Here is a 26765-nt window from a genome sequence, read left to right as displayed (position 1 = left end):
TCCTTTTGTCCAGGTTGATATGTTGGGGCGGTATGCGAAGTGGGTCTAGGGTTTCCGGGATGATGGTGTTGATGTGAGCCATGACCAGCCTTTTTAAGCATTTCATGGCTACAGATGTGAGTGCTACAGGGCGATAGTTATTTAGGCAGGTTACCTTGGCATTCTTGGGCACAGGGACTATGGTGGTCTGCTTGAAACATGTAGATATTACAGACTTGGTCATGGAGAGGTTGAAATATCAGTGAAGACACTTGCCAGTTGGTCCACACATGTGGCCTTGTGAATGTTGACCTGTTTCAAGATCTTACTCACATCGGCTATGGAGAGCGTGATCACTCAGTCTGGTGCTCTCATACATGCTTCAGTGTTGCTTGCCTTGAAGCGAGCATGAAAGGCATTTAGCCCGTCTGGTAGGCTCGCGTCACTGGGCAGTTCACAGCTGGGTTTACCTTTGTAGTCCGTAATAGTTTGCAAGCTCTGCAACAAAAACGAGCGTCAGAGCCGGTGTAGTAGGATTTAATCTTAGTCCTGTGTTGACGCTTTGCCTGTTTGATGGTTTATCTGAAGGCATAGCGGGATTTCTCATAAGCGTCCAGATTAGTGTCGCACTCCTTGAAAGCGGCAGCTCTAGCCTTTAGCTCGGTGCAGATGTTGCCTGTAATCCATGGCTTCTGGTTGGGATATGTATGTACGGTCACTGTTGGGACAACATCCTCAATGTACTTATTGATGAAACCAGTGACTGAGGTGGTATACTCCTCAATGCCATTGGAAGAATCCCGGAACATATTCCAGTCTGTGCTAGGAAAACAGTCCTGTAGCTTGGCATCCCCGTCATCTGACCACTTCCGTATTGAGCGAGTCACTGGTGCTTCCTGTTTTAGCTGTGGTGGCAAGCATGAAGTTCCTTGTTAGGGGGAAGGAGACCGAGGTGGCAAGAATGAGGGCTGTCCAGCATGTCTCCTATCCAGGGGCGATGAGAAGAATGGAAGTAGGGAGTAATGTTGAAGATAACATTCACGTCATTTAGCAGACACTCTTATCCAGAGCAACTTACGAGTTCATACATATTCATCCTGGTCCCCCCGTGGGGAATGAACCCACAACCCTGGCGTTGCGAGCGCCATGCTCTACCAACTGAGCCACACGGGACCACCTACAACCATAACATTGTAGGTGGATTAGAGAGACCAGTAAATGTTACTCGCCAACAGGATTCTGACACGTTGCATGTTAAAAAGGTGGACTTTGTATCGTTTATTGCATTGCACACCGCAAACAAAGAGGAAATCTGAGAAAAAAGGCATTGTTTTGTGTGCGGCTGGACGATTTTTGGGACTCAGGGATTTTACAGCAGAGGCATTACAAGGAATCCTGTCGACAAATGTCTTCACAGGCGCCTGAGCCAGTGTCGGGATGTGATTTGGACTATGATTGAAGGAGTGGGATGGGTTTTTAGATGTATTTTATTCTTGTATTGCTTATGATGTTTTTTTTTCTCCCTTTTCCGCAACCCGTACAGTAGGTGGCAGCATGCACCTTTAACTTTTCTTTGCTGATCGCCATAATACCAGAGAAGAAGAAGTGACAAACAACATGACTGAAAAACAGGAACGAACTTTGCCGCAATTATGTATACAGTGGATATGTACAAATGAATGTGATATTAGGGTCTCTTTCAGTGTTTCACTCTCTCAATTGATTGTAGGCTACAATGTACACACATGTGATTTCAGTTCGTGTGTGTCTGGTATGGGAGTTGGAGACATGTTTATTTCGACATTATAAAGAAACACTTTTATAAACAATGCCAACTCAGCCATATTGGTCTGAGTCTTGCGGTTGAAAAACCCATTTTAGTGTCCGACTTTCGGCTGTTGCAGATGCGCCTCCCCCGACTGTCGTCTAACGTCACAGTAGGTTGCTTTAGCCTTACCACTCAAACGAGCCCCTTAGCTACGTCACAGACACATATAGAACAATGAGCTAGGTAGTTATAAACAAACAATGGGTTAATTATAAAATCTCTGCCACCGCTGCTGGAGCTTCCTCCCGTTTTCTTTTGCTCGTTGCCAAAAGTTATCGGTTTTGAATTGGTCCGTTGCGGCAGAGATTGGGGTAAAGTGAAAAAGCGTTAGCACCTGGTGTGATAAAAATCTATCCGTTTCGAAATCATGCCAGTTTAATGAAACAAAAGCATATAATGTTTACATCACATGAATTTAAAATCAAACGGTTGTTCTTGTGGTTGATCTTTAAATATGAAGATTTACAGCTTAATATAGTGTGTCAGGATGGCCGAGCGGTCTAAGGCGCTGCGTTCAGGTCGCAGTCTCCCCTGGAGGCGTGGGTTCGAATCCCACTTCTGACAGTCATTTTTTGTGACTGAATCAGTTTCAGATAAGAAATGGAACTATGTTTATTACCTTGGCTACAAGTAAGTTATTTTAAATTTGCATTAAATGCAATACTAAATAATTAGGTATAAAATTATGTTGGAACTGTTATCCACGCGAGGGCACTAAAGTGCAACAAATGGTAACTTTTCACATTTTAGGGGTGAAATTGACCTAGGTACAGATCTAGGATCAGCTTTCCCTTCCCCCAATCCTAATTTTAACCACCAATGGGGGACATGCAAAACTGATCTAGAGGCAACTTCATCCTACTACTGCTTTAAGATACATCTATCCATTTCAATGTATTGCTATTGCTCTGCACTTATGCCTAGTCTACATAGACTAGTCCTACTGAGTAGTTTTTTATGGTTGAATTATTCAAGATAGAAAATGTACCTAACATTTGTCGAGACACTCTTTTCACTGCACCTCGATAAAAAGTGATTTTCGTTGCAGGTTAGGAGAGCGTTTTCGCTAACCTGAACCTCAGTCTCCTGACCTGCTACGTTACTTCTCCGAACCTTATGCGTAAGTTCTCCGAACCTGTTACGAAACAGTAACTTCGGTATCGAAGTGCTGTGAAAAGAGTTTCCCTACATTTGTCTTGTCTCCTGCCATTTAGGCTGCACAATTAGTGAAAAATATATAATTGGTCTGCCTGTCTGAACGCAGCCTAAACAGAGCCTTTGAGGGACTACTAGTGTAACAGAGTAGAGGTGCATTTTCCAGTCACACCTTATTAGAGTAACTACAGTAGTAAATGTGTATGACTTGCTATTGGTCAGTTTGAATTAATTGTTTGTGTGCTCTGATTTGTTGCTGGTGTGACTCTGGAGAATGCACATCCATTCTTTCACACAATAGTTATAACATCCGCAATAACATCTGCTAAATATGTGTATGTGACCAATACATTTTGATTGGATTTGATTAGTTACACTGGTTGAACTAGACAAATGTGAACGATTGTGTTAGAATTCATGGACAGCCATCTCCACTCCAAGACGATCATCATTCTCCTTTTCAGCCTTTCTCAGTTTGAGTATTTTGTAACACACAACAGGTTTCTGCAATACTGCAGTGAATCTAAAAAAAAAGAATCACTTCTTATGTGCAACTTCATTCATTTATTTAGGCATATGGACAATTGCCAAGATTATAAATATGAATGTACCTCATAATATGTGTAGGCCTACCTCTTGTTTTGTGATGAAGGGAACAGGTACTCAACCAAACTGATGGTACAGCAATTATCAATCACCTATTATAGATTCTGAACAGTCTGGGATATCTACTGGATTCCTCCTTTCAACTCAAAAGGGTGATTGATACATTTGATATAGTTTTATGAATAACCCTCATGATCTGGGGCATGTGAATGTAAATGGTCATCGCTGTCTAATACTTCAACTAGTAGCTTAATGTTCAAAGTGCTGTACATATACACCACCCGAAACACTAATCCTGACCCAAACCCCAAAATACTAAACTTAAGGGACATTTCTGACCAGCATCCCATTAACAGCCCAACTAGTCAAAACCTAAAACTGACCCTATTCTAAACTCTAAAATGTAATCTAACCCTAACTTTACCCCTAAGCCTAACATTAACCCTAACCTTAATCCAATGTTAACCAATTGTGAAATTCATCATCGGCTTGCAGCTCAGTTACATCACTTTAGTTTTTCCCATGACAGAGATGTCTTTATGGAGTCCATGTTGAATCGTTATTATAATTTTAATACAGTTGGCACTACCAGCCTTGTTCATACAATCTCTACATTAAAACAAAAGAAAAAATTGTTGTTTGATAATTTCATGCAATTATTAATGATATCAACACCAACATTCAGAACGCACAGCACAACACAGTTTACTTGCTAGCATTTTTATACAAATAGTAAAAAGAGAGCTTGTATCTGAAGGAAACAAATACCGTATCACATTGCCAGATATATGTTTAGATACTGAAGAAAGAACTATTCTCAGAAGTTTAAAGAAACATGTCTGTAAAGAATATCACTGAATTGAATGTTCAAACTTTCCATTCAAAAGCTTTCACCAACTCTGATGTAAAAAAAGAAAAGAAGTTTAAACAGCCGTTTCAGTAATCACATACAGTACCAGTCAAAAGTTTGGACACACAGACTCATTCCAGTTTCTTTATTTTTACTATTTTCTACATTGTAAAATAATAGTGAAGACATCTGAAGGGACAAAACCCAATTTGTAAGTCGCTCTGGATAAGAGCGTCTGCTAAATTACTTAAATGTAAATGTAAATCTAAACTATGAAATAACACATATGGAATCATGTGGTAACATAAAAGGGTTAAACAAATCAAAATATATTTGATATTTGAGATTCTTCAAAGTAGCCACACTTTGCCTTGATGACAGCTTTGCACACTCTTGGCATTCTCTCAACCAACTTCATGAGGTAGTCACCTGGAATGCATTTCAATTGACAGGTGTGCCTTGTTAAAAGTTAATTTGTGTAATTTCTTTCCTTCTTAAAGCATTTGGGCCAATCAGTTGTGTTATAACAAGGTAGGGGGATAGCCCTATTTGGTAAATGGGTCCATATTATAGCAAGAACAGCTCAAATAAGCAAAAAGAAACAACAGTCCATCATTACTTTAAGACATGAAGGTCAGTCAATCCGGGACATTTTAAGAACTTTGAAAGTTTCTTCAAGTGCAGTCGCAAAAACCATCAAGCGCTATGATGAAACTGGCTCTCATGAGGACCGCCACAGGAAAGGAAGACCTAGAGTTACCTCTGCTGCAGAGGATAAGTTCATTAGAGTTACCAGCCTCAGAAATTGGAGCCCTAATACATGCTTCACAGAGTTTAAGTAACAGACACATCTCAACATCAACTGTTCAGAGGAGACTACGTGAATCAGGCCTTCATGGTCGAATTGCTGCAAAGAAACCACTACTAAAGAACACCAATAAGAAGAAGAGACTTGCTTTGGGGAAGGAAAAGCAGCCAACAAATGCTCAGCATATTTTGGAACTCCTTCAAGACTGTTTGAAAAGCATTCCAGGTGAAGCTGGTTGAGAGAATGCCAAGCATGTGCAAAGCTGTCATCAAGGCAAAGGGTGGCTACTTTGAAGAATCTCAAATATAAAATATATTTTGATTTGTTTTTCACTTTTTTTGGTTACTACATGATTCCATTTGTGTTATTTCATAGTTTTGATGTCTTCACTATTATTCTACAATGTAGAAAATATTACAAATAAATAAAAACCCTTGAATGAGTAGGTTTGTCCAAACTTTTGACTAGTACTGTACAATAATACAAAGATATCTAAGTGACATAGCCAAACCAATGAACCTCAGAATCAAAATCCACATGAAATAAACAACAAAAATAAAAACATTCAGATAAACAGGTGGTAATATCTCGTGGTAAGCAGCTCACTTAGCCAGCACACCTACACTACCCAACCCACCACAAACCATTGAACATAACACTTGGATTTCAAGTTCCAAAAGAACCACACAATATTTTGTTGTTTTTTCCTTCATTTAAAAAAAAAAAAACCAACACAACCTGAAGACTTGGTTGATTGGTTGTCCATCATGTTTTTGGGTGGATAACCACACTTATCTTCTGTTGTAATCTGACTACACAGATGAACCCATCAAACATGCTGCACACCCCTTAACCGCTGTAAATGGTTACGTGTTACTCTGTGGTTTTTAATTGCACTCTTTAGGTGCCATTGTAGAGAAAGGGGCACTAGTACTTCACCAAGCCCTCCTGTTAGAAGATGTCTACGTATTGAACGTCCTCGTTCATGTCCCAAGATGAGCAGACCAAATAAACCACATCCTGTTTACAGGATGGCACAGAAGAACTTCTTCTCCCTAAAAGGGTTTTCGGATGCGGGCACCGGCGACAGGAGTGGGTCCTCTTTGGCATGGGCTTCGCAGTAGGACATTAAGTCTGCTGCTGCTTTGGACACCTGTAATGAAAGAGAGGCAGGACACACACACACACACACACACACACACACACACACACACACACACACACACACACACACACACACACACACACACACACACACACACACACAACACACACACACACACACACACACACACACACACACACACACACACACACACACAGTTTGAGTTAGATTCCACACAATAGATTGGTCGGTACTTTTACATTAACTCATAGACTAAAGTGCTAATAAAATGGAAACTATAACCTGTTGTTACCATACAATCACAATGTTACGCTGTCTCCCATGCTGTAATGTAAAGGGCAACTGATGCCTCCTATATCGGTAAGGTTGCTATATCTTTTTGGGCAGGGATGCTACAGATTTCTCCTATATCTGTTACGTCCTTTATCCTCTTAGCCAGTGATATAGGCCTAATGTCTCACCTTTATCCTGTCGATGTTGGCCTCCATCTTCAGCTGCTCTACCAGTTTCCTGGCCTGGGCGATGCTTGCTGTGTTGTTGGACGCCATGGTGGGTCTTCTGAGCTAGGCCTTGTGTAGTCTGTCTGTCTGTCCGTGGTGGGGAGAGAGAAGAGAGTTTTGGTTCCTAATGAATTCAAATACATACAGGCACTAGAGATAAAATCCTATTCAAGGGAGAAGATCTTAGTTGGCACGGTGACAATACAAAATAGTATACAGAAGGAGAGATTCATCCACACACACACACACCGCAGACACACACAGACATATTATTTATGGTGGCAGTTGCTAGGCAGCACATGACAGTGAGGGGGTGGGACAAAAAGATAGTGTGAAGAGAGAGAGACCGAGGGGACATTGCTTTGTCCATTGTTAGGTTTGCAGCCAGTACTAATGTTATTTGGTATGTGCTTCAAAGAACTGCAATTATGTGCTGACCATAGGGATGGCGTGTGTGTCATAGGGTCATAAAACAGGTTTACCCTCCAGTCTGCTTGGTGGTGCATGTGAGAGAATTCAGTAACAGCCATCCCTGCTCACTGTGTTGGTCATATCATAAATCAATGTACAGTAGTCTGTCTCTGGTGTATGGTGTGTGTAGGATACACAAGTTGTCCTCTCAGTCAGCATTGCTACACAATAAATTAGTACTACTCCCCTGCTGTAGTAGTTTCAGGTAGCAGTCTGATTGCCTCTATCAGGCTGTGTCCCAATGGCACGTTATTACCTACATAGCGCACTACTTTTGACCAAAGCCCATATGGCTATGGTAAAGCGTAATGCGCTATATAGGGAATAGGGTGCCATTTGGGATGCAGCGTCAGTTTTTAGGCGTCCATGCAGGTTTTGGAGCTGAACTTATGAAACATGAACAGGCTACATTATTGCCACCATTGAACATCAATAGAAATCTGATGACAAAGACACAGCTTGATCATCTCTATTTACAATATTCACAGTGATGATCATTCGACTCATCAGTTGACACAGTGCTGATCCCCTGACAGTGACCTTATTACACCAAAGGTTACATCCTGGATACTTTGAAGGTCAAATTCAAAAAGTGCCCCAATTACATGTTGCTGTGTGTGTAATGGGGTGTGTGTGTGTCACTGACTGGCCTTCCCTAGTGCTTAATCCCATCAGGGTCTCCTACCACTCTGCCCCATGACGCAGCAGGGTAGGGCTCACCGTGGGATCAGATGAGTCAGTGTGTTGTTAAAGACTTATCTCAGATCTCTGCGTGGTGTTGGAACATCAATATTGATGTCCCACAGTGGCACACCACAGCGCCACACCTGTCCATCTCACTGTGGCACACCTGTCCATGTGGATGCATAAGGGACAGCCCTGTAGGGGGGCCAGTTTCCACTGCTGACGCAGCATGGCCGCACCCTGTCCCTGATCTGCCTCAACCACAGGGTCCAGCTCAAACCAGTTACCACAGACTGTAGTGTTTTTGCTAGTGTTTTTTTGTGGATAATACTGTAGTATTTACAAAAGTATGATCAAGTATAATATAACATTCTATAGTAAGTACTACACATGATCGAGGGATACTAAAGTGTGTAGTATTGAATTCTACAGTATACTACAGTTTACTACAGAATTACATAGTAATACTGTAGCATTCTACAGTAAACTGTAGTATTTTTTCATGTGGGTTGAAGGATATCGCCGCTGAGCGTAATTCTTCAGATCCTGTCGAGAAGTTGAGTACTAACCGGATAGTTTTTGCTTTTGAGTAGAAATTCCAATTTCTTCTTCTCAGTCTCTGTTGGTAGCCAGTGTCACTGCTAGCTATTGAGACTCGGTTAGCCAATGCTGCAAGGCTACGGCTAACTTGGCTAGCTTGCTGAGAGGCCTCACTAGAATACCTTACCTGCAACATAGTAGCATTGCTAGCTCCCTAGTCTCGTTCACCCGTTGTGTTAGCTAGACCAACCCTCTCTGCCTTCACGGCACCGTCGGTCACGGGAGCACTCTTTCTGAAGGCTAACTCTGTCACTCGGTTTCCTTCAGCCAGCAGGTCACTAGCCACGGCACACCTTCACCATGACCCTTACACAAAAAAAGATTGCCGTTTGGAAACTGCAGTAAAAGTGCAGTAACTGCAATCGACTGGTATTTTGGATGTTTTATTTTGGACGTATTTTGGATGCAGTAATTGCAGAATAACTGTAGTTAGACTGCACTTTAACTGCATTTATACTGCATTGTACTACAGTTAAACTGCACTCTGACTGCAATCTTTTTTCGTAAGGGGAAGCAGCTGCTAGCTAGAATATGCTAGGTGGGACTAGGTGCAACTCTTATGACTAAAGAGGCTTCATGTATCACAAGTCTCACATAGCTTTCATTTTTCCCGTAATAGTAGAGGTAAAATGTCTCTATTCTCAGCACTTATGACCAATTTTCTACTCTGAGGCATTTTGTGGATACAGCTCCAGGTCAGAAGAGGAAGCTGAAACGTGCATCTATCTCGATAGCCCTTCTTGCCTCCGAGCCAACAGCGACAGCTGAGGCCCAGCTCTCAGTAAACGAGCCCAGTTAGGGCAAGGTCATGGATAGACTTGACTAGTGTCAGTGGAAGGCAAGCTAGGGGATGAAGAGGATGACAATGGAATTAATCTCATGGAGTTCCTCGAGATAGTCCACAACTCCTGCGCTGACGACCCCATTCTCCCGCCCTCTCGGGCCCACACACCTGATGGCCCGAGAGCAGTGGAGCTGCCCCTCCTCGAGTGGAGTTTGGGCTCCTTCATGTCTGCAAGTGGATCGCAGCCTGACTCAACATCGAGTGGCCGTCTTCTGTAGGGGATCAGGTCTTTAAGTGACCTGAACGATGGGAAGCGACTCCACCCCCCTACAGCCCGATAAAGAAACTGCTTCCCGCAGTACCAGCTTGCCTCAGGGAAAATAAGAGCTTGTGGAATAAACCCCTAACTCGCAGGATTCTTGCTAAGCGTACCCCGGAGCTGGACATGCACAATATAAAGGAATCCGGGTTAGGCAACGCTCCCACGGTGGAGCTGTCACTGGCTCGACACTTCAGCCCCTTTCGTTGTGCTACTAACAACACCAGCGCTTCACTCCCTAGGAAAGCGGAGCACTTTACTGCCTCCGTTTTTCAGAAAACGTACAAAGCCCTCAACATGACCTCTTTATTGTTGGCTTATTACTGAGTTACTGGAGGAGGTGGGGAAGCAACTGAACTAGGAGACCCTAGACCCAGATGCTTTGGAAGAGATCTGAATGATTACAGACCTGAGCCTCCATTCCTCCTGTAGTGCCATCCAAGGCTGTGGTTGTACCATGAGCCTAGCCGTGGTGGGAGAAAGGGCACTTTAGCTGAGGTTATCCAGCTTAACAGACAAAGGGAAAATTTACCTCCTGGATGCCCCAGTTGTTTAGGCTCACCGTCGCTTCTATGTGGCAGAAGTGTGACATGTGCAAAAAGGAGTTGAAGCCTTCAATTTCTGCTTGCCCCGCAGACTCAGGCACCGTGGCAGCCCATTGGCTTCTGCAGCTCGTCCCAGCCTCACAGTTGGGAGGTAGCAACAAGCTGGCCTTGGGGGACTGAGGTCCCTGGCGACGCTGCAGTCTGCCAAGACCAGGCCAAACCTATAGGGAAGCAGTCTTACGCTGCAGCCAGAGCAAGGATCGGCTCCTCTATCCCTCCTATGGGATGTATGAAGTGCAGCAAGGCCTACAGCTCTCTGCCCTACACTCTCTCTTCGGGATTCTGAGGGGCATTTTCTTTACTCCACTTGGCGAAGACGACTTAGCTCTGTTATGGAGAACACTCTCCATTGACCTAGAAATCAGTCAGTATAGTTATTCCTTACTTTAGTTTCTGGGTCTCAGGGAAAAGACGGGTGGACCGCACCCTCACAGGCTTCAGAGCCCCAGACAGCTATCTGGTACTCCCGAGCCCACAAAGCTTTGGCTTTTCCCCGTCATGTTTTTACAGCGATTGGTTCACGCAACTGGGCCGCTGCCTGCTCTACCTCCCCATCACACGGGTGGCTGAGTAACTATCTTTGCTCATGACAACCCTCCTCCATGGAACAGGGCCAAGATATACCAGTTATGTAACTGTCCTTCAGATATATTGCCTGACGTCATACATCATGGCGCTGGTTGCTCTTTCCCGAGAAAGCCTGCTTCCCGTATCTTTCCAGATTGACTTACTGTAGCCTGGTAGAAGCGACGATCCAATAGTGGAGACCCCATCCCATAACATGGTGACCACATGCTTTCCTTGCTCCTCTTCGAGCCCTCGATGACAAGTGATTTCCCGGTCAGCAGTTACAACCCTGCCCACGACCAGTCCTGGCAGCTATTGTCATGCAGGGTTTATATCCTAGAGAGAAAAAGCAATTCTCCATCCTCACCCAGATGCTTTAGCTTTCGGGGCACAGGCGTCTTTTTTTTTTAAGGCAGGCACGAGACTCTTGGAAAAGAGTGCCAGCTGCTTCTGCACACTCTGGTTTTACAGTTGGTGCATTTTTATCGTGGAGATGTTGTGTGACTATACAGATTGTTCCTCCCTACAATCAGTTTTCCACGGTCCTGTGCCCTTTTGGACGGAGAGAAGGTTAATCTTGTTAAGGTCCCTTTGCCACTTTCAGCCTGCCAATGCCCCGACAGTGATACAGATTATCCATAACTGTGGTGCAGTCTCTAAGTGGGGCATGTCGCTTACGCCCAGTCTCTAAGCTTTTAGCTCATCCTGGGGTGTGACTATTGTGCTTACAATCTTTTTCACAGCAGCTATTAGCCGCTGAAAAGCTTGGAAATGTCATATTCCTCCTTTTTTTGCTTTACTACTGCCATAAGCATATGGGTGGACTGTGTTCTACCAGCCACTGTTCGCACAGTCTGCCCAGGGGGTTTTCAGGTTAATGTACCTAACCCCATCTTTGGCTAGGGATGACTTTTATCCATTGTCACACCTTGGAGCCTATTGCTTTTCGCCTGTCGCCTAATCGTTGTCCAGTACGTGCGGTTCGCATCTACTTGAATTGTAAGAGAGCTAGGGCAAGCGTGTCATGCTCTTTGCTCATTGGGCAACCACCTTCTGAAGAGGACTTTTTTGACTGTATCCTGCCTGATCCTTGGGACCATTATATTGATTAATAATGGCAAGGGAAGGGCCGTCTCCTACAGAGGAGTTGACCTCTTGGGTAATGTTTTTGGGACATGTCTCATTATACTGAGATTGATTAGGTTTACCCTAACTTTGTTTTATGGTTTTTCCCGATGGGCTTTCTGCACCTTCTTGGTGTGTACTCCCTTAGTTTCAAGAGCTCTGAGGGTTGCTGATGTTGGGACTTCCCTGGCTTCAGAGAGCATGTTTCTTGTGATATGGGAGTTGGCCATATCACCACATGTGATACATCAAAACGATTACTTGCGTAACCCTGGCTCTCTGATATTATGAGTGAGATGTATCACTGCATTCACTGCATTCACTGCATAACCAGATGGCAGAAGAGTGACTCATTTTATTAAGCTAACATAGCAGGCGTAAAAAGACGCCTGAGCGGAGCCCAAACGTCTGCTTTTCAGGGGTAACGGTAGGTTGAAAATACTGTATCCCTGAAACATCCACTTTCTTTTATAGAAGTGAGGGTCTCACCTCATTCACCACTCTACCTGTCTGTCTCCAACAGACACTTTTGATTAGTACTTCTGAGAGTAGGCGGGTCTAGCGAACCCCCACATATGATACATCTCACTCATATGAGAGAACCGGGGTTAAGCAAGTAACCTTAGGTTTATCTGTGCCTTTTAAAGGGTGGCTGAACTTCCTGATTTGTCTTCGTTTTGACATTTGGAGCTATTGGAATTCAAAAATATGATCCCATGTACATTGTGTAATTTACTGATGGTCCATAACTAGCCCCATAGGGATATCTAAAGTTGACCCAAATTTACCATAGGCATTATGATCGGGTCCTGTACAGCTGCATTCTGAATTGATGATTACTTGTGTGCTGCCAGCAGTGGGTAGGTGGGTATGATTGAAACAACCCCAACCTTCAGTCATAACCACAAGTCTCACAAAACTCAGTTTTAAATAGGACTGACTTTATGACCAAAATTATGAAATGTACACTTTGTAGTCAATTTTGACAGTCGAGTAAATGTTTCTGACTCATACCGAGGCCACATAGGCTGTTTGAAAAGTAGTTTTTTAGGGGCAGTTGCTCTTTAATGTACATTGTCCTCAATCTGAGGAGACAAACTGCAGAGCAGGGATTCATTTTTGAGACAGGTTAAGATAATTCAGATATCCCTCAATTCTTTTAGCTACATATACAGTTGAAGTCGGAAGTTTACATACACCTTAGCCAAATACATTTAAGCTCAGTTTTTCACAATTCCTGGCATTTAATCCTAATAAAAGTTCCCTGTTTAAGGTCAGTTAGGATTACCACTTATTTTAAGAATGTGAAATGTCAGAATAATAGTAGAGAGAATGATTTATTTCAGTTTTTATTTCCTTCATCACATTCCCAGTCGGTCAGAAGTTTACATACACTCAAATGGTATTTGGTAGCATTGCTTTAAATTGTTTTAACTTGGGTAAAACGTTTCAGATAGCCTTCCGCAAGCTTCCCACAATAAGTTGGGGGAATTTTGGCCCATTCCTCCTGACAGAGATGGTGTAACTGAGTCAGGTTTGTAGGCCTCCTTGCTTGCACACGCTTTTTCAGTTCTGCCCACGCATTTTCTATAGGATTGAGGTCAGGGCTTTGTGATGGCCACTCCAATACCTTGACTTTGTTGTCCTTAAGCCAATTTGCCACAACTTTGGAAGTATGCTTGGGGTCATTGTCCATTTGGAAGACCCATTTGCGACCAAGCTTTAACTTCCTGACTGATGTCTTGAGATGGTCCTTCAATATATCCACATAATTTTCCATTCGCATGATGCCATATATTTTGGGAAATGCACCAGTCCCTCCTGCAGAAAAGCACCCCCACAACATGATGCTGCCACCCCCGTGCTTCACGGTTGGGATGGTGTTCTTCAGCTTGCAAGCCTCCCCCTTTTTCGTCCAAACATAACGATGGTCATTACGGCCAAACAGTTCTATTTTTGTTTCATCAGACGGACATTTCTCCAAAAAGTACGATCTTTGTCCCCATGTGCAGTTGCAAACCGTAGTCTGTCTTTTTTATGGCGGTTTTGGAGCAGTGGCTTCTTCTTTGCTGAGCGGCCTTTCAGGTTATGTCGATATAGGACTTGTTTTACAGAGGATATAGATAGTTTTGTACCTGTTTCCTCCAGCATCTTCACAAGGTCATTTGCTGTTCTCCTGGGATTGATTTGCACTTTTCACACCAAAATGCATTCATCTCTAGGAGACAGAACGTGTCTCCTTCCTGAGCGGTATGACGGCTGCGTGGTGTTTATTCACAATTACTGCCACATCAAGGGAAATACTGTATGTACTGGATGTGAGGTAGTCTATAGTTTTAGCAGGGGCTCTAACATTCATTCCCTCACAATGATCTCAAACTGTTTTTCTAATACACAATGAAATTAAACACATACTACCGCTTGCTAATCATGAAACTCATGGGTATGTTGCAAGGGCATAGGCATGGGTGGGTCCAGGCCCACTGAGTAGCCAGGTCCACCCAATCAGATTGAGCAAAAACACTTTTTTTTTTACTATTAAATGTTTTCTATGCTCTTTACTTGTCAGTGTTCCAAACGGGGCATTATTTATATTTTTACCTAAACATGGAAATATCATCAGATAGATTTCAGTGCACTGGGTTAGTGAGATGTGATGAAATAACACAGAACAGATGAACTGGAATGACATTCATTCTCATGGGATGGGTTGCCAAAAATAACTAACTGAAAGCCACAACCCCAATAATCCATGAATATGACTGTATTGAGGCATATGTCACTGTGCTTCTGTGGCTAAATGCTCCACGGCACTGCCTATTGCATTTGTTCATTTAGCTTACAAGACAGCTCATAATCCAATGCCTTATCACAGTCAAGAAACCTATATTTTAGCTTTAATTTGCTTTAAAAATGCTACATTTTCTCTCAGCCTCATGACAAAATGTGTACTGTAGAATAGCAAGAGATTAGCTATAAAAATGTACATTATCCTCTCTGCCCCATGACAAAATGTGTAGAATTGCAGGAAATTAGCTTTAAAACAGCAAAATTTTCTCTTAGCCTCATGGCAAAATGTGTAGAATAGCATGAGATAAGCTATACAACTGCAAATGTTTCTATTTGCTCCATGGCAAAATGTGTAAAATTGCAGGAAGTTAGATGCCCTCACTGGCTTTCATGTGTTTGAAACAGGGCTTGTCCGAGGTGTCGGACTCGACAACAGTTGCTATCCATTGGAGCGCTGTGATTGGTTTCTCAGAATTATGGGTGGGGCTGAGCGAAGGGTCAATGGCAAAGGTGCATAAAGATGTCAGAATTGACCATTCGCTAAGCCCCGCCCAAGAATTTTGGGCAACCAATCGCAGCGCTCCAATGCATATCAACTACTGTTGAGTCTGGCACCTCTGACAAGCTAACTTTTAAACCGCATGAAGTCAGTGAGGCTACAGCAAAAAGAAATGGCTTAATAATTGAACACCAGAAGTACTTACTACTGTGGTTCCTGAAATGCAGAGCCTGTTGGAGTATTTTTCAAATCCAAAATTATACTTTTTTTTTTTTACATTGTTAGCTAACTCAGCTGGTTAGCTAACTACCTCTATCAGTCTCATTGACCAACAAACGTTTTTTTTTAACGCTAGCTATCTAATGTAAACTCACCCCATTCCGTACAAATGTGCGCAACCGCGACTTTCAAACAAGGCTGCAAAGAAAACTAATGGGACTGTAGCGACTGTGTTGACTACAAAATCTGGGTTGTGAACTACGTTTCTATTCAAGTGTTGATCGACATGGTAATGGCTCTATAGTATTGGAGAAAAGTTGAAAAAACGGACCCTCCGTTACATCTTGACGTGTCATGTCGTAACGTACAGCACGCATAAAGCAACTATTTCTGTCTTACAATCTCTCTCCACCAAGTGTAGCACTTCTCTCATCGTTTAAAAACGATGTAAAAAAATGGACAGTGACGGGGGTAACGGGGGGATACCTATTCATTTTTTGCGTCATCACTGTAAGCGATCGTCACTCTCAAAGCCGCTGTTTACTTCTGAAGATCACTTTAGCACCGCCCTAAAAACCCGATTCAAATTCGACACAACCCTTCAAATAGGTATGTAATGACACATTATATAAACTCTTTATAGTGTTTTATTTACATTTTAGAGGCGATAAGGTGATAAGTTGGACAGATCGAGTGAAAAAAAGGCATTTTCCCACACATCTCCTCTCCTTCTCACTACCACGCATTAGTTTCGCTTCCCCACCCGCTATTTTTAAAAAGACCAGAAGGAGCTCATTGCCTTCTTCAATCATGCCGAAACAGGCAGCGTGGAGGTCTCGGCATGAATTCTGTTGGAAAGGGGAGAAATTGTGCTTTACAATGGTATTGACATTACAGTTGATCTGGAAGTATTCCGTTTTTTGGGGCGCTAAAATAAGGTCAATTGTACGGACCAAGGCGATGTACAAAAGTGAGTGAGTTTACGTTAGACTGTTAATAGAACTTATTTTCTCAAAGGGTATGTTAGCTAGCTAAGTTAACAATGTTACGAATACAACTCCCATCTGCTATCGACATCAGGATACGATTTGAGAGCACTAGTTAGCTCCAAAAGTGGTTATAGCTTTACTGCAAACTGACAGTGAATTCATAGAGTAGACTAGAGCGTGCCAAGCTATGATACAGTACATCTCAATGGTGCCAACAGAAGGAGGGCGGGGCAACAACCACTGCAGCAGGGGTCACATTGATTGGTTGGGTGGGCCGTTCTACCATGAAACTGTGCCCCGTGAATAGTGTGATGGAAATTTGAATGTTTGTGTTTTTCTTATAACTAATTTCTGTGTTCTATTCATGTGCTGTTCTATAAACCAATTTCTGTGTTCTATTCATGTGCTGTTCTATAAACCAATTTCTGTGTTCATGCAAGTGGCTAACTGAACACATCTTCACTATCAGTAGCTGCAATTTGGCAGTACGTCCAGACCTTGTTTTGAGAAACGAAAAAGATATATCAGTTTCAAGGTCTCAGCTTAGAGAGAAGAAGCCTCGTGAGGTATTGGTCTGTCACATGTTATGAACCAGTGTTGGTCGGTTACATCAATGAAACAAAACGGTAATGATGAATTACTTATGCAAATATAACTTGTCTGTGTATAGCCGTATATAAGACAACTGCTGGGACTGCCCCAGCAGAGCTTCTGATTGACATGTGTACTATGGTGCATTGAGTTGGATGGAACCTCTCCAGCGCGTTGACAAATAAAGGAGGATTCATTTAAAATTGACTTTGTGTGTCCCTGTGTGAGAATTTCCATGACAATAGTAAATACTACAATACTAGAACAAGCAAATATATGAATTGCATAGTACAATGGAATATTGAATACGGAATACTAGAATACTTAAAGCGGCAATCAGCAGTTGAAACAATGACAAAGCGTTCACCCCGCTACTGTCTCTGTAGAAAGCTGAGGGATGGGGCTGTAGAAATGTAACTAGTGTCAAATTCATAGACAGATCTATGGATTTAAGGAGTGACCATCCATGACATCATGTTTTGAGGTGATACAGTATTTGTTTGCGTTTGCTTTGTTTACAAACATTGGAGTAAAACAAACGTATGGGTGCCGATGGGGTACGACAGTTGGTCTAAGATCATGAGGCATTTATAAGTTATATTCTTCAAGAATCAATGGGTCCATATCATTCATTTATAAGTCCAAAATGGATGTACAACTGCAACTGCTGATTGCCTCCTTTAAACTGCTCCTATTTTATGATTTTAAGAACTGTATCCAATCTCACTATTTATCTTATGTGTATATTATTTGGATGGTTGTCACTGTTTTTAATTACTGTTGTTTTTATTGTTGTAACCCTGACTGCACTACGCATTTCCCAATTAGGACAATAAAGATATTGATTGATTGAATACTGAATATATTAATTTATACCCAGGTGGTAAGGGTGGGTAACATAACATCTGCCATGCTGATCCTCAACACGGGTGTCCATCAGGGGTGAGCGCTTAGTCTCCTCCGGTACTCCCTGTTCACCCACGACTGGGGATGGAGTTTTTCCTAGCCACCGTGCTTCTTCACCTGCATTGCTAGCTGTTTGGGGTTTTAGGCTGGGTTTCTGTGCAGCACTTTGTGACATCAGCTGATGTAAGAAGGGCTTTACAAATACATTTGATTGATTGATTGACTGCGTGACTATCATTACATTTTCTGATGACAAGACGTTGGTAGGCCTGATCACCGACAACGATGAGACAGCTTACAGGGAGGAGGTCAGAGACCTGGCAGTGTGGTGCCAGGACAACAACCTCTCCCTCAATGTGAGCAAGACAAAAGAGCTGATCGTGGACTACAGGAAAAGGGGGGCTGAGCACGCCCCCATTCACATCTGTAGTGGAGCGGGTCGTGAGCTTTCTTGGCGTCCACATCACTAACAAACTATCATGGTCCAAACACACCAGGCCCGTTGTGAAGAGGGGACGACAACACCTATTCCGCCCCCAGGAGACTGAAAATATTTGGCATGGGTCCCCAAATCCTCAAAAAGTTAGACAGCTGCAACAACTGCTCGCCATCCGACCACAAGGCGCTACAGAGGGTAGGGCATATGGCCCAGTACATCACTGGGGCCAAGATTCCTGCCATCCAGGAACTCTATACCAGGTGGTGCCAAAAAATTGTCAAAGACTCCAGCCACCCAAGTCATAGACTGTTCTCTCTGCTACCGCATGGCAAGCGGTACTGGAGCTCTAAGTGTAGGTTTAAAAGGCTCCTTAACAGCTTCTACTCCCAAGCCATTAGACTTGACCCCCTTTTTACGCTGCTCCTACTCACTGTTTATTATCTATGCATAGTCACTTTACCCATACCTACATGTACATATTACCTCAATTACTTCGACTAACCTGTACCCCTGCACATTGACACGATACCGGTACCCCCTGTACATAGCCTCGTTATTGTTATTTTATTGTGTTACTTTTTTCTTGCAATCAGCATTGTTCGTTAAGGGCTTGTAAGTAAGCATTTCACGGTAAAAGTCTACACTTGTTGTATTTGGTGCATGTGACAAATAGAATTTGATTTGATTTTAATGCAGTATTGAATAGTGAATAGTAGAATAATGAAACTAGAACACTGAATATATTAATTGAATACTAGAATTGGATATTATTTAATACTCCGACTCGTGTTCACGTCATAAGAAGGAATTCCCCTTGACCACGCCCATAAATTGGGGGAAACACACATTCTTTCCCATTGACCCCCATTGTAAAAGAGCCAACTTCTTCAACAAACATGCCGGAAAGCTTCTGTGTTGTTCAATGTACATGTAACCAGGTCCAAAATCCCGACCTACGGTTCGCAATGCTCCCACATAAGGAAATAGAGCCTGGAAGAAGAGGCCAGTGGCTTCAGGCTACTCGGCGTGGGAAATGTGGGGAACCGGTGTCCAAGTAGCTACGTGTGTGAAAAACATTTAATAACAGGTAAGACATTTAACTTGTTTAGTACAGTCCGTTGTTTGTGTTGCTGGTCTTGGCAAGCTTAATGTGCTGGTCTTGGCTAGCTTATTGTGCTGGTCTTGGCTAGCTTAATGTTCCGGTTGGTACAGTAGCTAGCTAGCACTCGCTCACATGGCTGCTAGCACTTTCATGAAAAGGGGCATGAGGGCAGCCCTACAATATTAAATAGTGAGAATGCTCGGGAGCATGCAATGTTGAAAAGTAATCTTTGGACATGTTGTACTTTTCTTAAATGTAGTTTTGTAATTGACGAAAACAAGCAGACAAGACGAAAATTGCATTTGAAAAAGGTTAAGCTTTTACTGTGACCTACTGTAGGTATCCACAGGTTGTTTTCCCCACAGACGGGCGGGGCTGCAACGTTTTTTCTAATACCCACTGGGATTACACTATACTAAAATGCTACAATTAGTGAATACTACAATGCTAATTATTTCAGAGAGGTAACACAGAGTAAGGTCCTTTGTATGTATTCATATTTGTGAGCAGGGTGTTATAATCTGTAAACCTGGCTGGAACACTATATAATAATAATCTGTTCTCATCTGGGTCCCCTCTGTGGAGGCCATATGCCTGCCCTTCTCCATGTTGGCCCCTGATGGGTGTCAGGAAGACCAGCACTGTGAGGGTGAGGTCCCCAGGGGCCACATCATATGTTGGACCAACAGCAGGTTACTGATTAAGGGCTCTATTCAACACGTATTGTAAAAGTTCTGAGTTACAGCATGATGGAAATTGAATGGCAAATGTTAGTGGGGACTGCAGTCATGGTAAACTCTGCATTTGTCGGCTCAATTGGAAATTACCAATTGAGCCGACAAATGCTACTATCGCGTAACGCTTCAGCAATACAGATTAAATAAAGCACTCCAAGGTTTGTTTTAGAGAAGCGCTTCGCTCTTGACTTTTAAAGGTAATTTACGCCTCAGCCAACATTTGTAACGTTTACTATGAATGTGATCTTCGTGAACATCGGGAATAATGCCTTTAAAAGGTGCATTTAAGACAGACCAATGCGGTTCCCTACAACTCGCCTTGGATTGAATCGCGGCCTTAGTCTTCCAAATGAACATGAGAATGTAATTTAAGTTACCCCACTCATTGAAATAGGGCAGAAACTACATGACAAGGGCTTCATTGACAAAACTCTGAACAACTCTCGAATAATGCTATAATGCGACCACAATATCATAATGCTCATGGGACATGTCAAAACAGGCCATGATATCATCCGCCAGTTGATAGATACCCGAGTCACTTGTTGAAGGTTTCTGCAGTGTATCAGGGAATGTAGGTCTTATGGAAACAATTCAATTAGGAATGGCTGAACACTACACTATAGTTTAGTGTACCGTGCATTCGGAAAGTATTCAGACCCCTTGACTTTTTACACATTTTGTTACGTTACAGCCTTATTCAAAAATGTATTAAATTAAAAAAAATCTTCCTCAATCTACACACAATAACCCATATTGACAAAGTGAAAACACGTTTTTAGAAATTTGGGCAGATTCATGAAATATAAAAACAGAAATACCTTATTTACATAAGTATTCAGACCCTCTGCTATGATAATCGAAATTGAGCTCAGGTGCATTGATCATACTTGAGATGTTTCTACAACTTGATTGGAGTCCACCTGTGGTAAATTCAATTGATTGGACATGATTTGGAAAAACACACACCTGTCTATATAAGGTCCCACAGTTGACATTGCATGTCAGAGGAAAAACCAAGCCATGAGGTCAAAGGAATTATCCGTAGAGCTCCGAGACAGGATTGTGTTGAGGCACAGCTCTGGGGAAGGGTACAAAAAAAAATCTTCAGTATTGAAGGTCCCCAAGAACACAGTGGCCTCCATCATTCCATCAAGTTTGGAACCACCAAGACCCTTCCTAGAGCTGGCCGCCCAGCCAAACTGAGCAATCGTGGGAGAAGGGCCTTGGTCAGGGAGGTGACCAAGAACCTAATGGTCACTCTGACAGAGCTCCAGAGTTCCTCTGTGGAGATAGGATAATCTTCCAGAAGGACAACCATCTCTGCATCACTCCACCAATCAGTCCTTTATGTTAAAGTGGCCAGACAGAAGCCACTCCTCAGTAAAAGGCACATGACAGCCTGCTTGGAGTTTGCCAAAAGGCACCTAAAGACTCTGAGACCATGAGAAACAAGATTCTCTGGTCTGATGAAACCAAGATTGAACTATTTGGCCTGAATGCCAAGCGTCACGTCTGGAGGAAACCTGGTACCATTCCCATGGTGAAACCTGGCACCATCCCTACGGTGAAGCATGGTGGTGGCAGCATTATGCTGTGCGGATGTTTTTCAGTGGCAAGGATTGAGAGACTAGTCAGGATCGAGGGAAAGATGAACGGCGCAAAGAGAGATCTTTGATGAAAACCTGTTGCTGAGCGCTCAGGACATCGGACTGGGGCAAAGGTTTACTTTCCAACAGGACAATGACCCTAAGCACACAGCCAAGACAACGTTGGAGTGGCTTCGGGATGAGTCTCTGAATGTCCTTGAGTGGTCCAGCAACTTGAACCCAATCGAACATCTCTGGAGAGATTTGAAAATAGCTGTGCAGCGAAGCTGACAGAGCTTGAGAGGATCTGCAGAGAAGAATAGGAGAAACTCCCCAAGTACAGGTGTGCCAAGATTGTAGCGTCATACCCAGGAAGACTCGAGGCTGTAATCGCTTCCAAAGGTGCTTCAACAAAGTACTGAGTAGAGGGTCTGAATACTTATGTAAAGGGGATGTATTTCAGATTTGTATTTATTATAAATCTGCAACATTTTCTAAAAACCTATTTTTGCTTTGTCATTATGGGGTATTGTGTGTAGATTAATGAGGGAAAAAATGATTTAATCAATTTTAGAAAAAGGCTGTAGCGTAACAAAGTTTTGAAAAAGTCAAAGGGCTGAATATTTTCCGAATGCGCTGTATAGCTGACTTAGTATTGAATTGTTTGAATAGAAAACTGCCAGATTCTGAAGTAATAATTTGTACCAGAGGACTCAGGATCTTGTGCCGTATGTATCAAGAATCTTAGAGTAGAAATATTAAACTAGGATCAGGAACCCCCTGTTCATGTAATCGTATTCATTGTGATCTAAAAGGCCAAACTGATCCTAAATCAGCATTCCTACTCTGAGAAGCTTGATACATATGTCCCTGAACCTAATCTTTTCATAGGACTAGATGGAGGATGAATGGATGGAGTCTTGGCTATCGGTGTCTAGACTGTTAACACTCTTGAACCCTGTCCTATCTGCTGCCCAAAATACCACTCTGAAATGTTACACATGGTGTCAACATGCTGATAACGATGACATTCTATTATACAGTGATAACGTGGGACATTCTAAATGGACAAAGACCTTAAGTGCGTCCCAAATTGTGTATAGTGCACTATTTTTGACTAAACCCTCCTACACCTTGGGTGTGCCCCAAATGGCACCATATGGCAAATGGCACCCTATTCCCTATAATGCTCCCGATAGGGCAGCACTACTGCCTTAAGGGCTCTGGTCAAAAGTAGTACACAATATAGGGAATAGGGTGCCATTTGCGACGCAGTCCTTATCTCTCTTCGCTGACCACTTTGTGAACAGCTGTCAAGTACGTATCATTGGCACAACTTTCTAAAACGTTCAAAGTTGAGAACACAATCAATATAAGCACAGTACAAAGTGTTAGTTCAGTACAGTATGTGTAAGATGGGATCTCCCTCAGTTTCGCACTGTAACATTACAAGACTCACAGACACATTCATTCTTCACGGGAACGTTCTAATATCCCCGGATCGCCCATTTCTCAATGTGCAGCCCGCTATACAGCCCGCTCTTTTCTGTGTTCTCCGTCTTACCTTGTCTGCTCACTCCGCCGCACACTGTCCTGGTGTCCTCCTGGCCTGCAGTTCTGTCAGAACTCTGGTTCAGCCCTACTCTGTAGAGAGAGTGAGAGAGAGAGCAGAGTACAGCCATTCAGAACAGCACAGCATAGAGAAAGTACAGAGATAGTAAAGTACAGACACTGACTGCATGCTTCTTCCTTCCATCGGAGGCCTGCTGTATTGCAGTTAAATTATAAGGAGGCCTGTGTAGCCTCTCTTGTCTGGTCACCGTGCGTCAGAATGTCACAGCTCTCTTGCACCATATACAGTACTGAAGGGCTCTCTCTCTCTCTCTCTCTCGCTCTCTCGCTCTCTCTCTCTCTCTGCCCCCCCCTCCCCCCAGTGGATCCATTATTCTTCATGCATCTGTGAGTTGGTTTTCTGCTGCCTCTGTTAAATGGGCCAATTACTCTACAAGAACAGATCTGCAGCGGAAGGGAATCCCACCACCGCAAATCATCTCCTCACACAATGTTAAAGCAACTACACCTTGTTTGTACCTTCCATTAACATGCATCCTTTTTCCCTGATCTTGTCCACATTCTGATTGTGCCCACATTTTCAAAAATGTTTACACATGGTATTAAAGTGTGTCTCATATTCGTCCACTGTGTCTGCATTGTGACCACTTGTAAGATATCCAGACACAATGCGGGCCTGAATACCTTCCGGATGTGGTCAGAAAAGATCTGATCAGAATCAGATCACAATGTGTCTTTTAATCGTTTACACCTGTCTAAAAATGTGGGCACAATCAGAAGATCAGGACAAAGGACACATGTTAGAACCAGGCTTATGTGGTCTGTATTTCCCCGAATGTTGCAACATGTGTCCATGTCACTTCCTTCCAGTGTGGTTAAACTCCACTCATAACAAATGGGCTGGAAGATGCTGTCATCCACCATCCATTTCTATCACTGTCTATTTTGTCTTTACTCTCTCAATTACTCTCTTCTTTCCTCTCATGTCTCCCAGTCTCTTCTAATAAAATTACTTATTGAAGAGCTACTGAACATGCCGATTGGCACGTGTGTTTTTCTGTTGCTTGTTAGAAAAATGACATTTCAGTCTTGGAGGTATGTTTCCTAACCAATTCTGCGTTTGGTTAATGATGTTTGTCTCCCATGAGACACTGTAGATGTGGAAGCCTATTTAACTTCACAGAAGTCAAAATCTCCAGAATGAGCCAGAATAAGCCCAAAAAATCTGTAATTAATTTGGAAGTTTTTGCTGAGGATATGTTTGTTGTGCAATTTTTCATCTAGAAAGGTGTTTGGTGCAGTGTTTCTCAAGTTAAAAAATGTGCGACGTGTTGTCTTATATAAACAAAGTCGGAGCTGCAAGGCAGGTCTGTCTCACTACGCTATTGGATAGAGAGCAATCACCGCAGCTGTTCACCCCAGGTTAGTGGGCAAATGGACATCGTCAAATCAAAGCCCAACCTTCGAGACGCACAGCTGTTCCAAACTTCGTTTTAGACGACACTGACTTTATGACCAAATTTATCCTATTTACACTTTGTAGTCAATAATCAAATCAAACTATTTGTCACAAGCGCCGAATACAACAGGTGTAGACCTTACAGTGAAACGCTTACTTACAAGCCCTTAACCAACAATGCAGTTTTAAGAAAAATGTTGACACTAGAATTACTGTTTCTGAATTATATCGATGCCACATATGCCGTTTTCAAAGGGATTAGTTGCTTTTTTAAAAAGCAGTCGCTCTTTAAATCTGTGTTTCAATGAAGCTCTCCTGCCTGATTTCACACCCTGGGCTTCGCAGCATGGGGCAGAGGTGAGGAACTGTGTGTGTGTGTGTGTGACGAGGCCCTCCACTGATTATGATTATGTCTCTGACTTACAGGGTGTTTAAACACCCCAGGACTAGATCCTACAGAGGAAACGGAAAGAGATGAAGAGAGAGGCAAATGAGTGAATGATTGATAAGATAGTGCTGTAGGAGGGATGAAGCAGGTTGACACGTGCTGGGAGCTTTTTGAATCATCCCTAAACACCAGTCTGTGTTGGAGGAAGCAGAAGGCCTGGGACATTAGAAGGGATGGGAGGGGAAGAGAGGAGGCTGGGACACACGGGAGCAGAGGAGGGAACTGGATCACTAGTCATGATGCCCCTTGTACATCCTTCTCAGTCCAGATCCTACTACTCTGCCTGGGAGCATGACTCAACCACGATGACGACATGCACAAACAGTAACAAGATAAATAGCGTGGTTGCTTCAGAATAATTACTATAAGTGAGAAGTATGTGGAATAATCAGAGTGGTCTTGCTCACCAAGAACAATAATAACAACAACATGATAAATTCTACTACCTCCACGAGTGCCGTATACAGTCTGTAGTGCTTGTGCTGTCCAGTATTAGTCCCAGACATCACATTTCTGATTTCTCCCCGGTCGTGTACACTCATGGGACAGGGTTGTGATGATGCTGATATGGGTGTGTTCCAATGACACCCTATTCCCTATATAGTGGTGCATGGCCAAAACCCTATGGGCACTGTTCAAAAGTACTGCGCTACATAGGGAATAGGGTTCCATTTGAGACGCCATTTTAGTCTCTATGACGCTCCAGCTGAACATTAGTGCATAAATAGATCCTGTCCTATAGTGTCTCCATCAAAGTCAGACGACCACCCCCCACCACCATTAGATTACCCCAGACATCTGTGCCCTCCCCTGGCCTCAGCAGGCACTGCTCTGCCCAGCCTGACTCTGCTCTGCCTGCCTGAAGGGGAGGAGGAGGTAGAACCCGGGGCTCCAAGGTTTAAGGTGGAGGGGAGAGGGCAGTGACCCAGGAAATGATGCCTTCCCTGGGATCCGAGGAGACAGCAGGCAGGGCCCTGCCTCCAGGGCATGGAGATACTGTGGTTATTTTAGGTTATTATTATCAACTGGTCTGGGGCCTGCCTTGCGAATAGGATTGTAAGGGTGGAGGGACAGAGAGACAGAGGACTAATTATAGATCAGGTGCTAGAGAAAGCGTGAGAGTGACCAAGGAGGGTAGAGATGCAGATAGCTGTGAGTAGGTGCACATTTTGATTATAATCTTTATTATAGATTCTATACTAATAGATTGACTAAAGTATTTTTAAATTCATTAGTGTGGTGTAGTGTGTAGATGCGTTCCTTTGTCTCTGGATGGCACTGACTGATGGACTTCACATGAATGGTAAAATAGTTTATGTTAATGCTTACCCTGTTCCCTACATAGTGCACTACTTTTTGACCAGCGTCCTATGGGGAATAGGCTGCTATGGGCGCTGGTGCTATGGGCCCTGGTGCTA

At 43.1% G+C, this 26765-nt stretch overlaps 1 protein-coding gene and 2 non-coding genes across 6 annotated transcripts in view; 1 reads left to right on the top strand and 2 right to left on the bottom strand.

The window, feature by feature from the left end:
• Positions 1–1077: 1077 nt before the first annotated feature.
• On the bottom strand, positions 1078–1154 carry trnaa-cgc (transfer RNA alanine (anticodon CGC)). Its single transcript has one exon. It is a non-coding gene; the product is annotated as a tRNA-Ala (tRNA).
• Positions 1155–2288: 1134 nt separating this feature from the next.
• Positions 2289–2371, top strand: trnal-cag (transfer RNA leucine (anticodon CAG)). Its single transcript has one exon. It is a non-coding gene; the product is annotated as a tRNA-Leu (tRNA).
• Positions 2372–4119: 1748 nt separating this feature from the next.
• LOC111968427 (guanine nucleotide-binding protein G(I)/G(S)/G(O) subunit gamma-2) overlaps positions 4120–26765 on the bottom strand; it is a 30126-nt gene continuing 7480 nt past the window's right edge. Inside the window, exons 1-4 of one of the 4 annotated variants that reach the window (XM_023993956.2) lie at positions 23605–23696; positions 23433–23512; positions 6814–6939; positions 4120–6379 (exon numbers count right to left, since the gene is read on the bottom strand). In XM_023993956.2, coding sequence (XP_023849724.1) covers positions 6251–6379; positions 6814–6900 — 216 coding nt within the window. In that variant the 5' untranslated portion in view covers positions 6901–6939; positions 23433–23512; positions 23605–23696 and the 3' untranslated portion in view covers positions 4120–6250. Of the gene's footprint in view, positions 6380–6813; positions 6940–23432; positions 23513–23604; positions 23697–26765 lie in introns of those variants that run through there. The other 3 variants (XM_023993957.2, XM_023993954.2, XM_070445080.1) reach the window with 3 other exon arrangements.

Source organism: Salvelinus sp. IW2-2015, linkage group LG9 (genome assembly GCF_002910315.2).
Source record: "Salvelinus sp. IW2-2015 linkage group LG9, ASM291031v2, whole genome shotgun sequence".
Lineage (NCBI taxonomy): Eukaryota > Metazoa > Chordata > Actinopteri > Salmoniformes > Salmonidae > Salvelinus > Salvelinus sp. IW2-2015.
The sequence above is the reverse complement of the archived record's forward strand: the minus strand, read 5'-3'. Positions and strand labels throughout refer to the sequence as shown.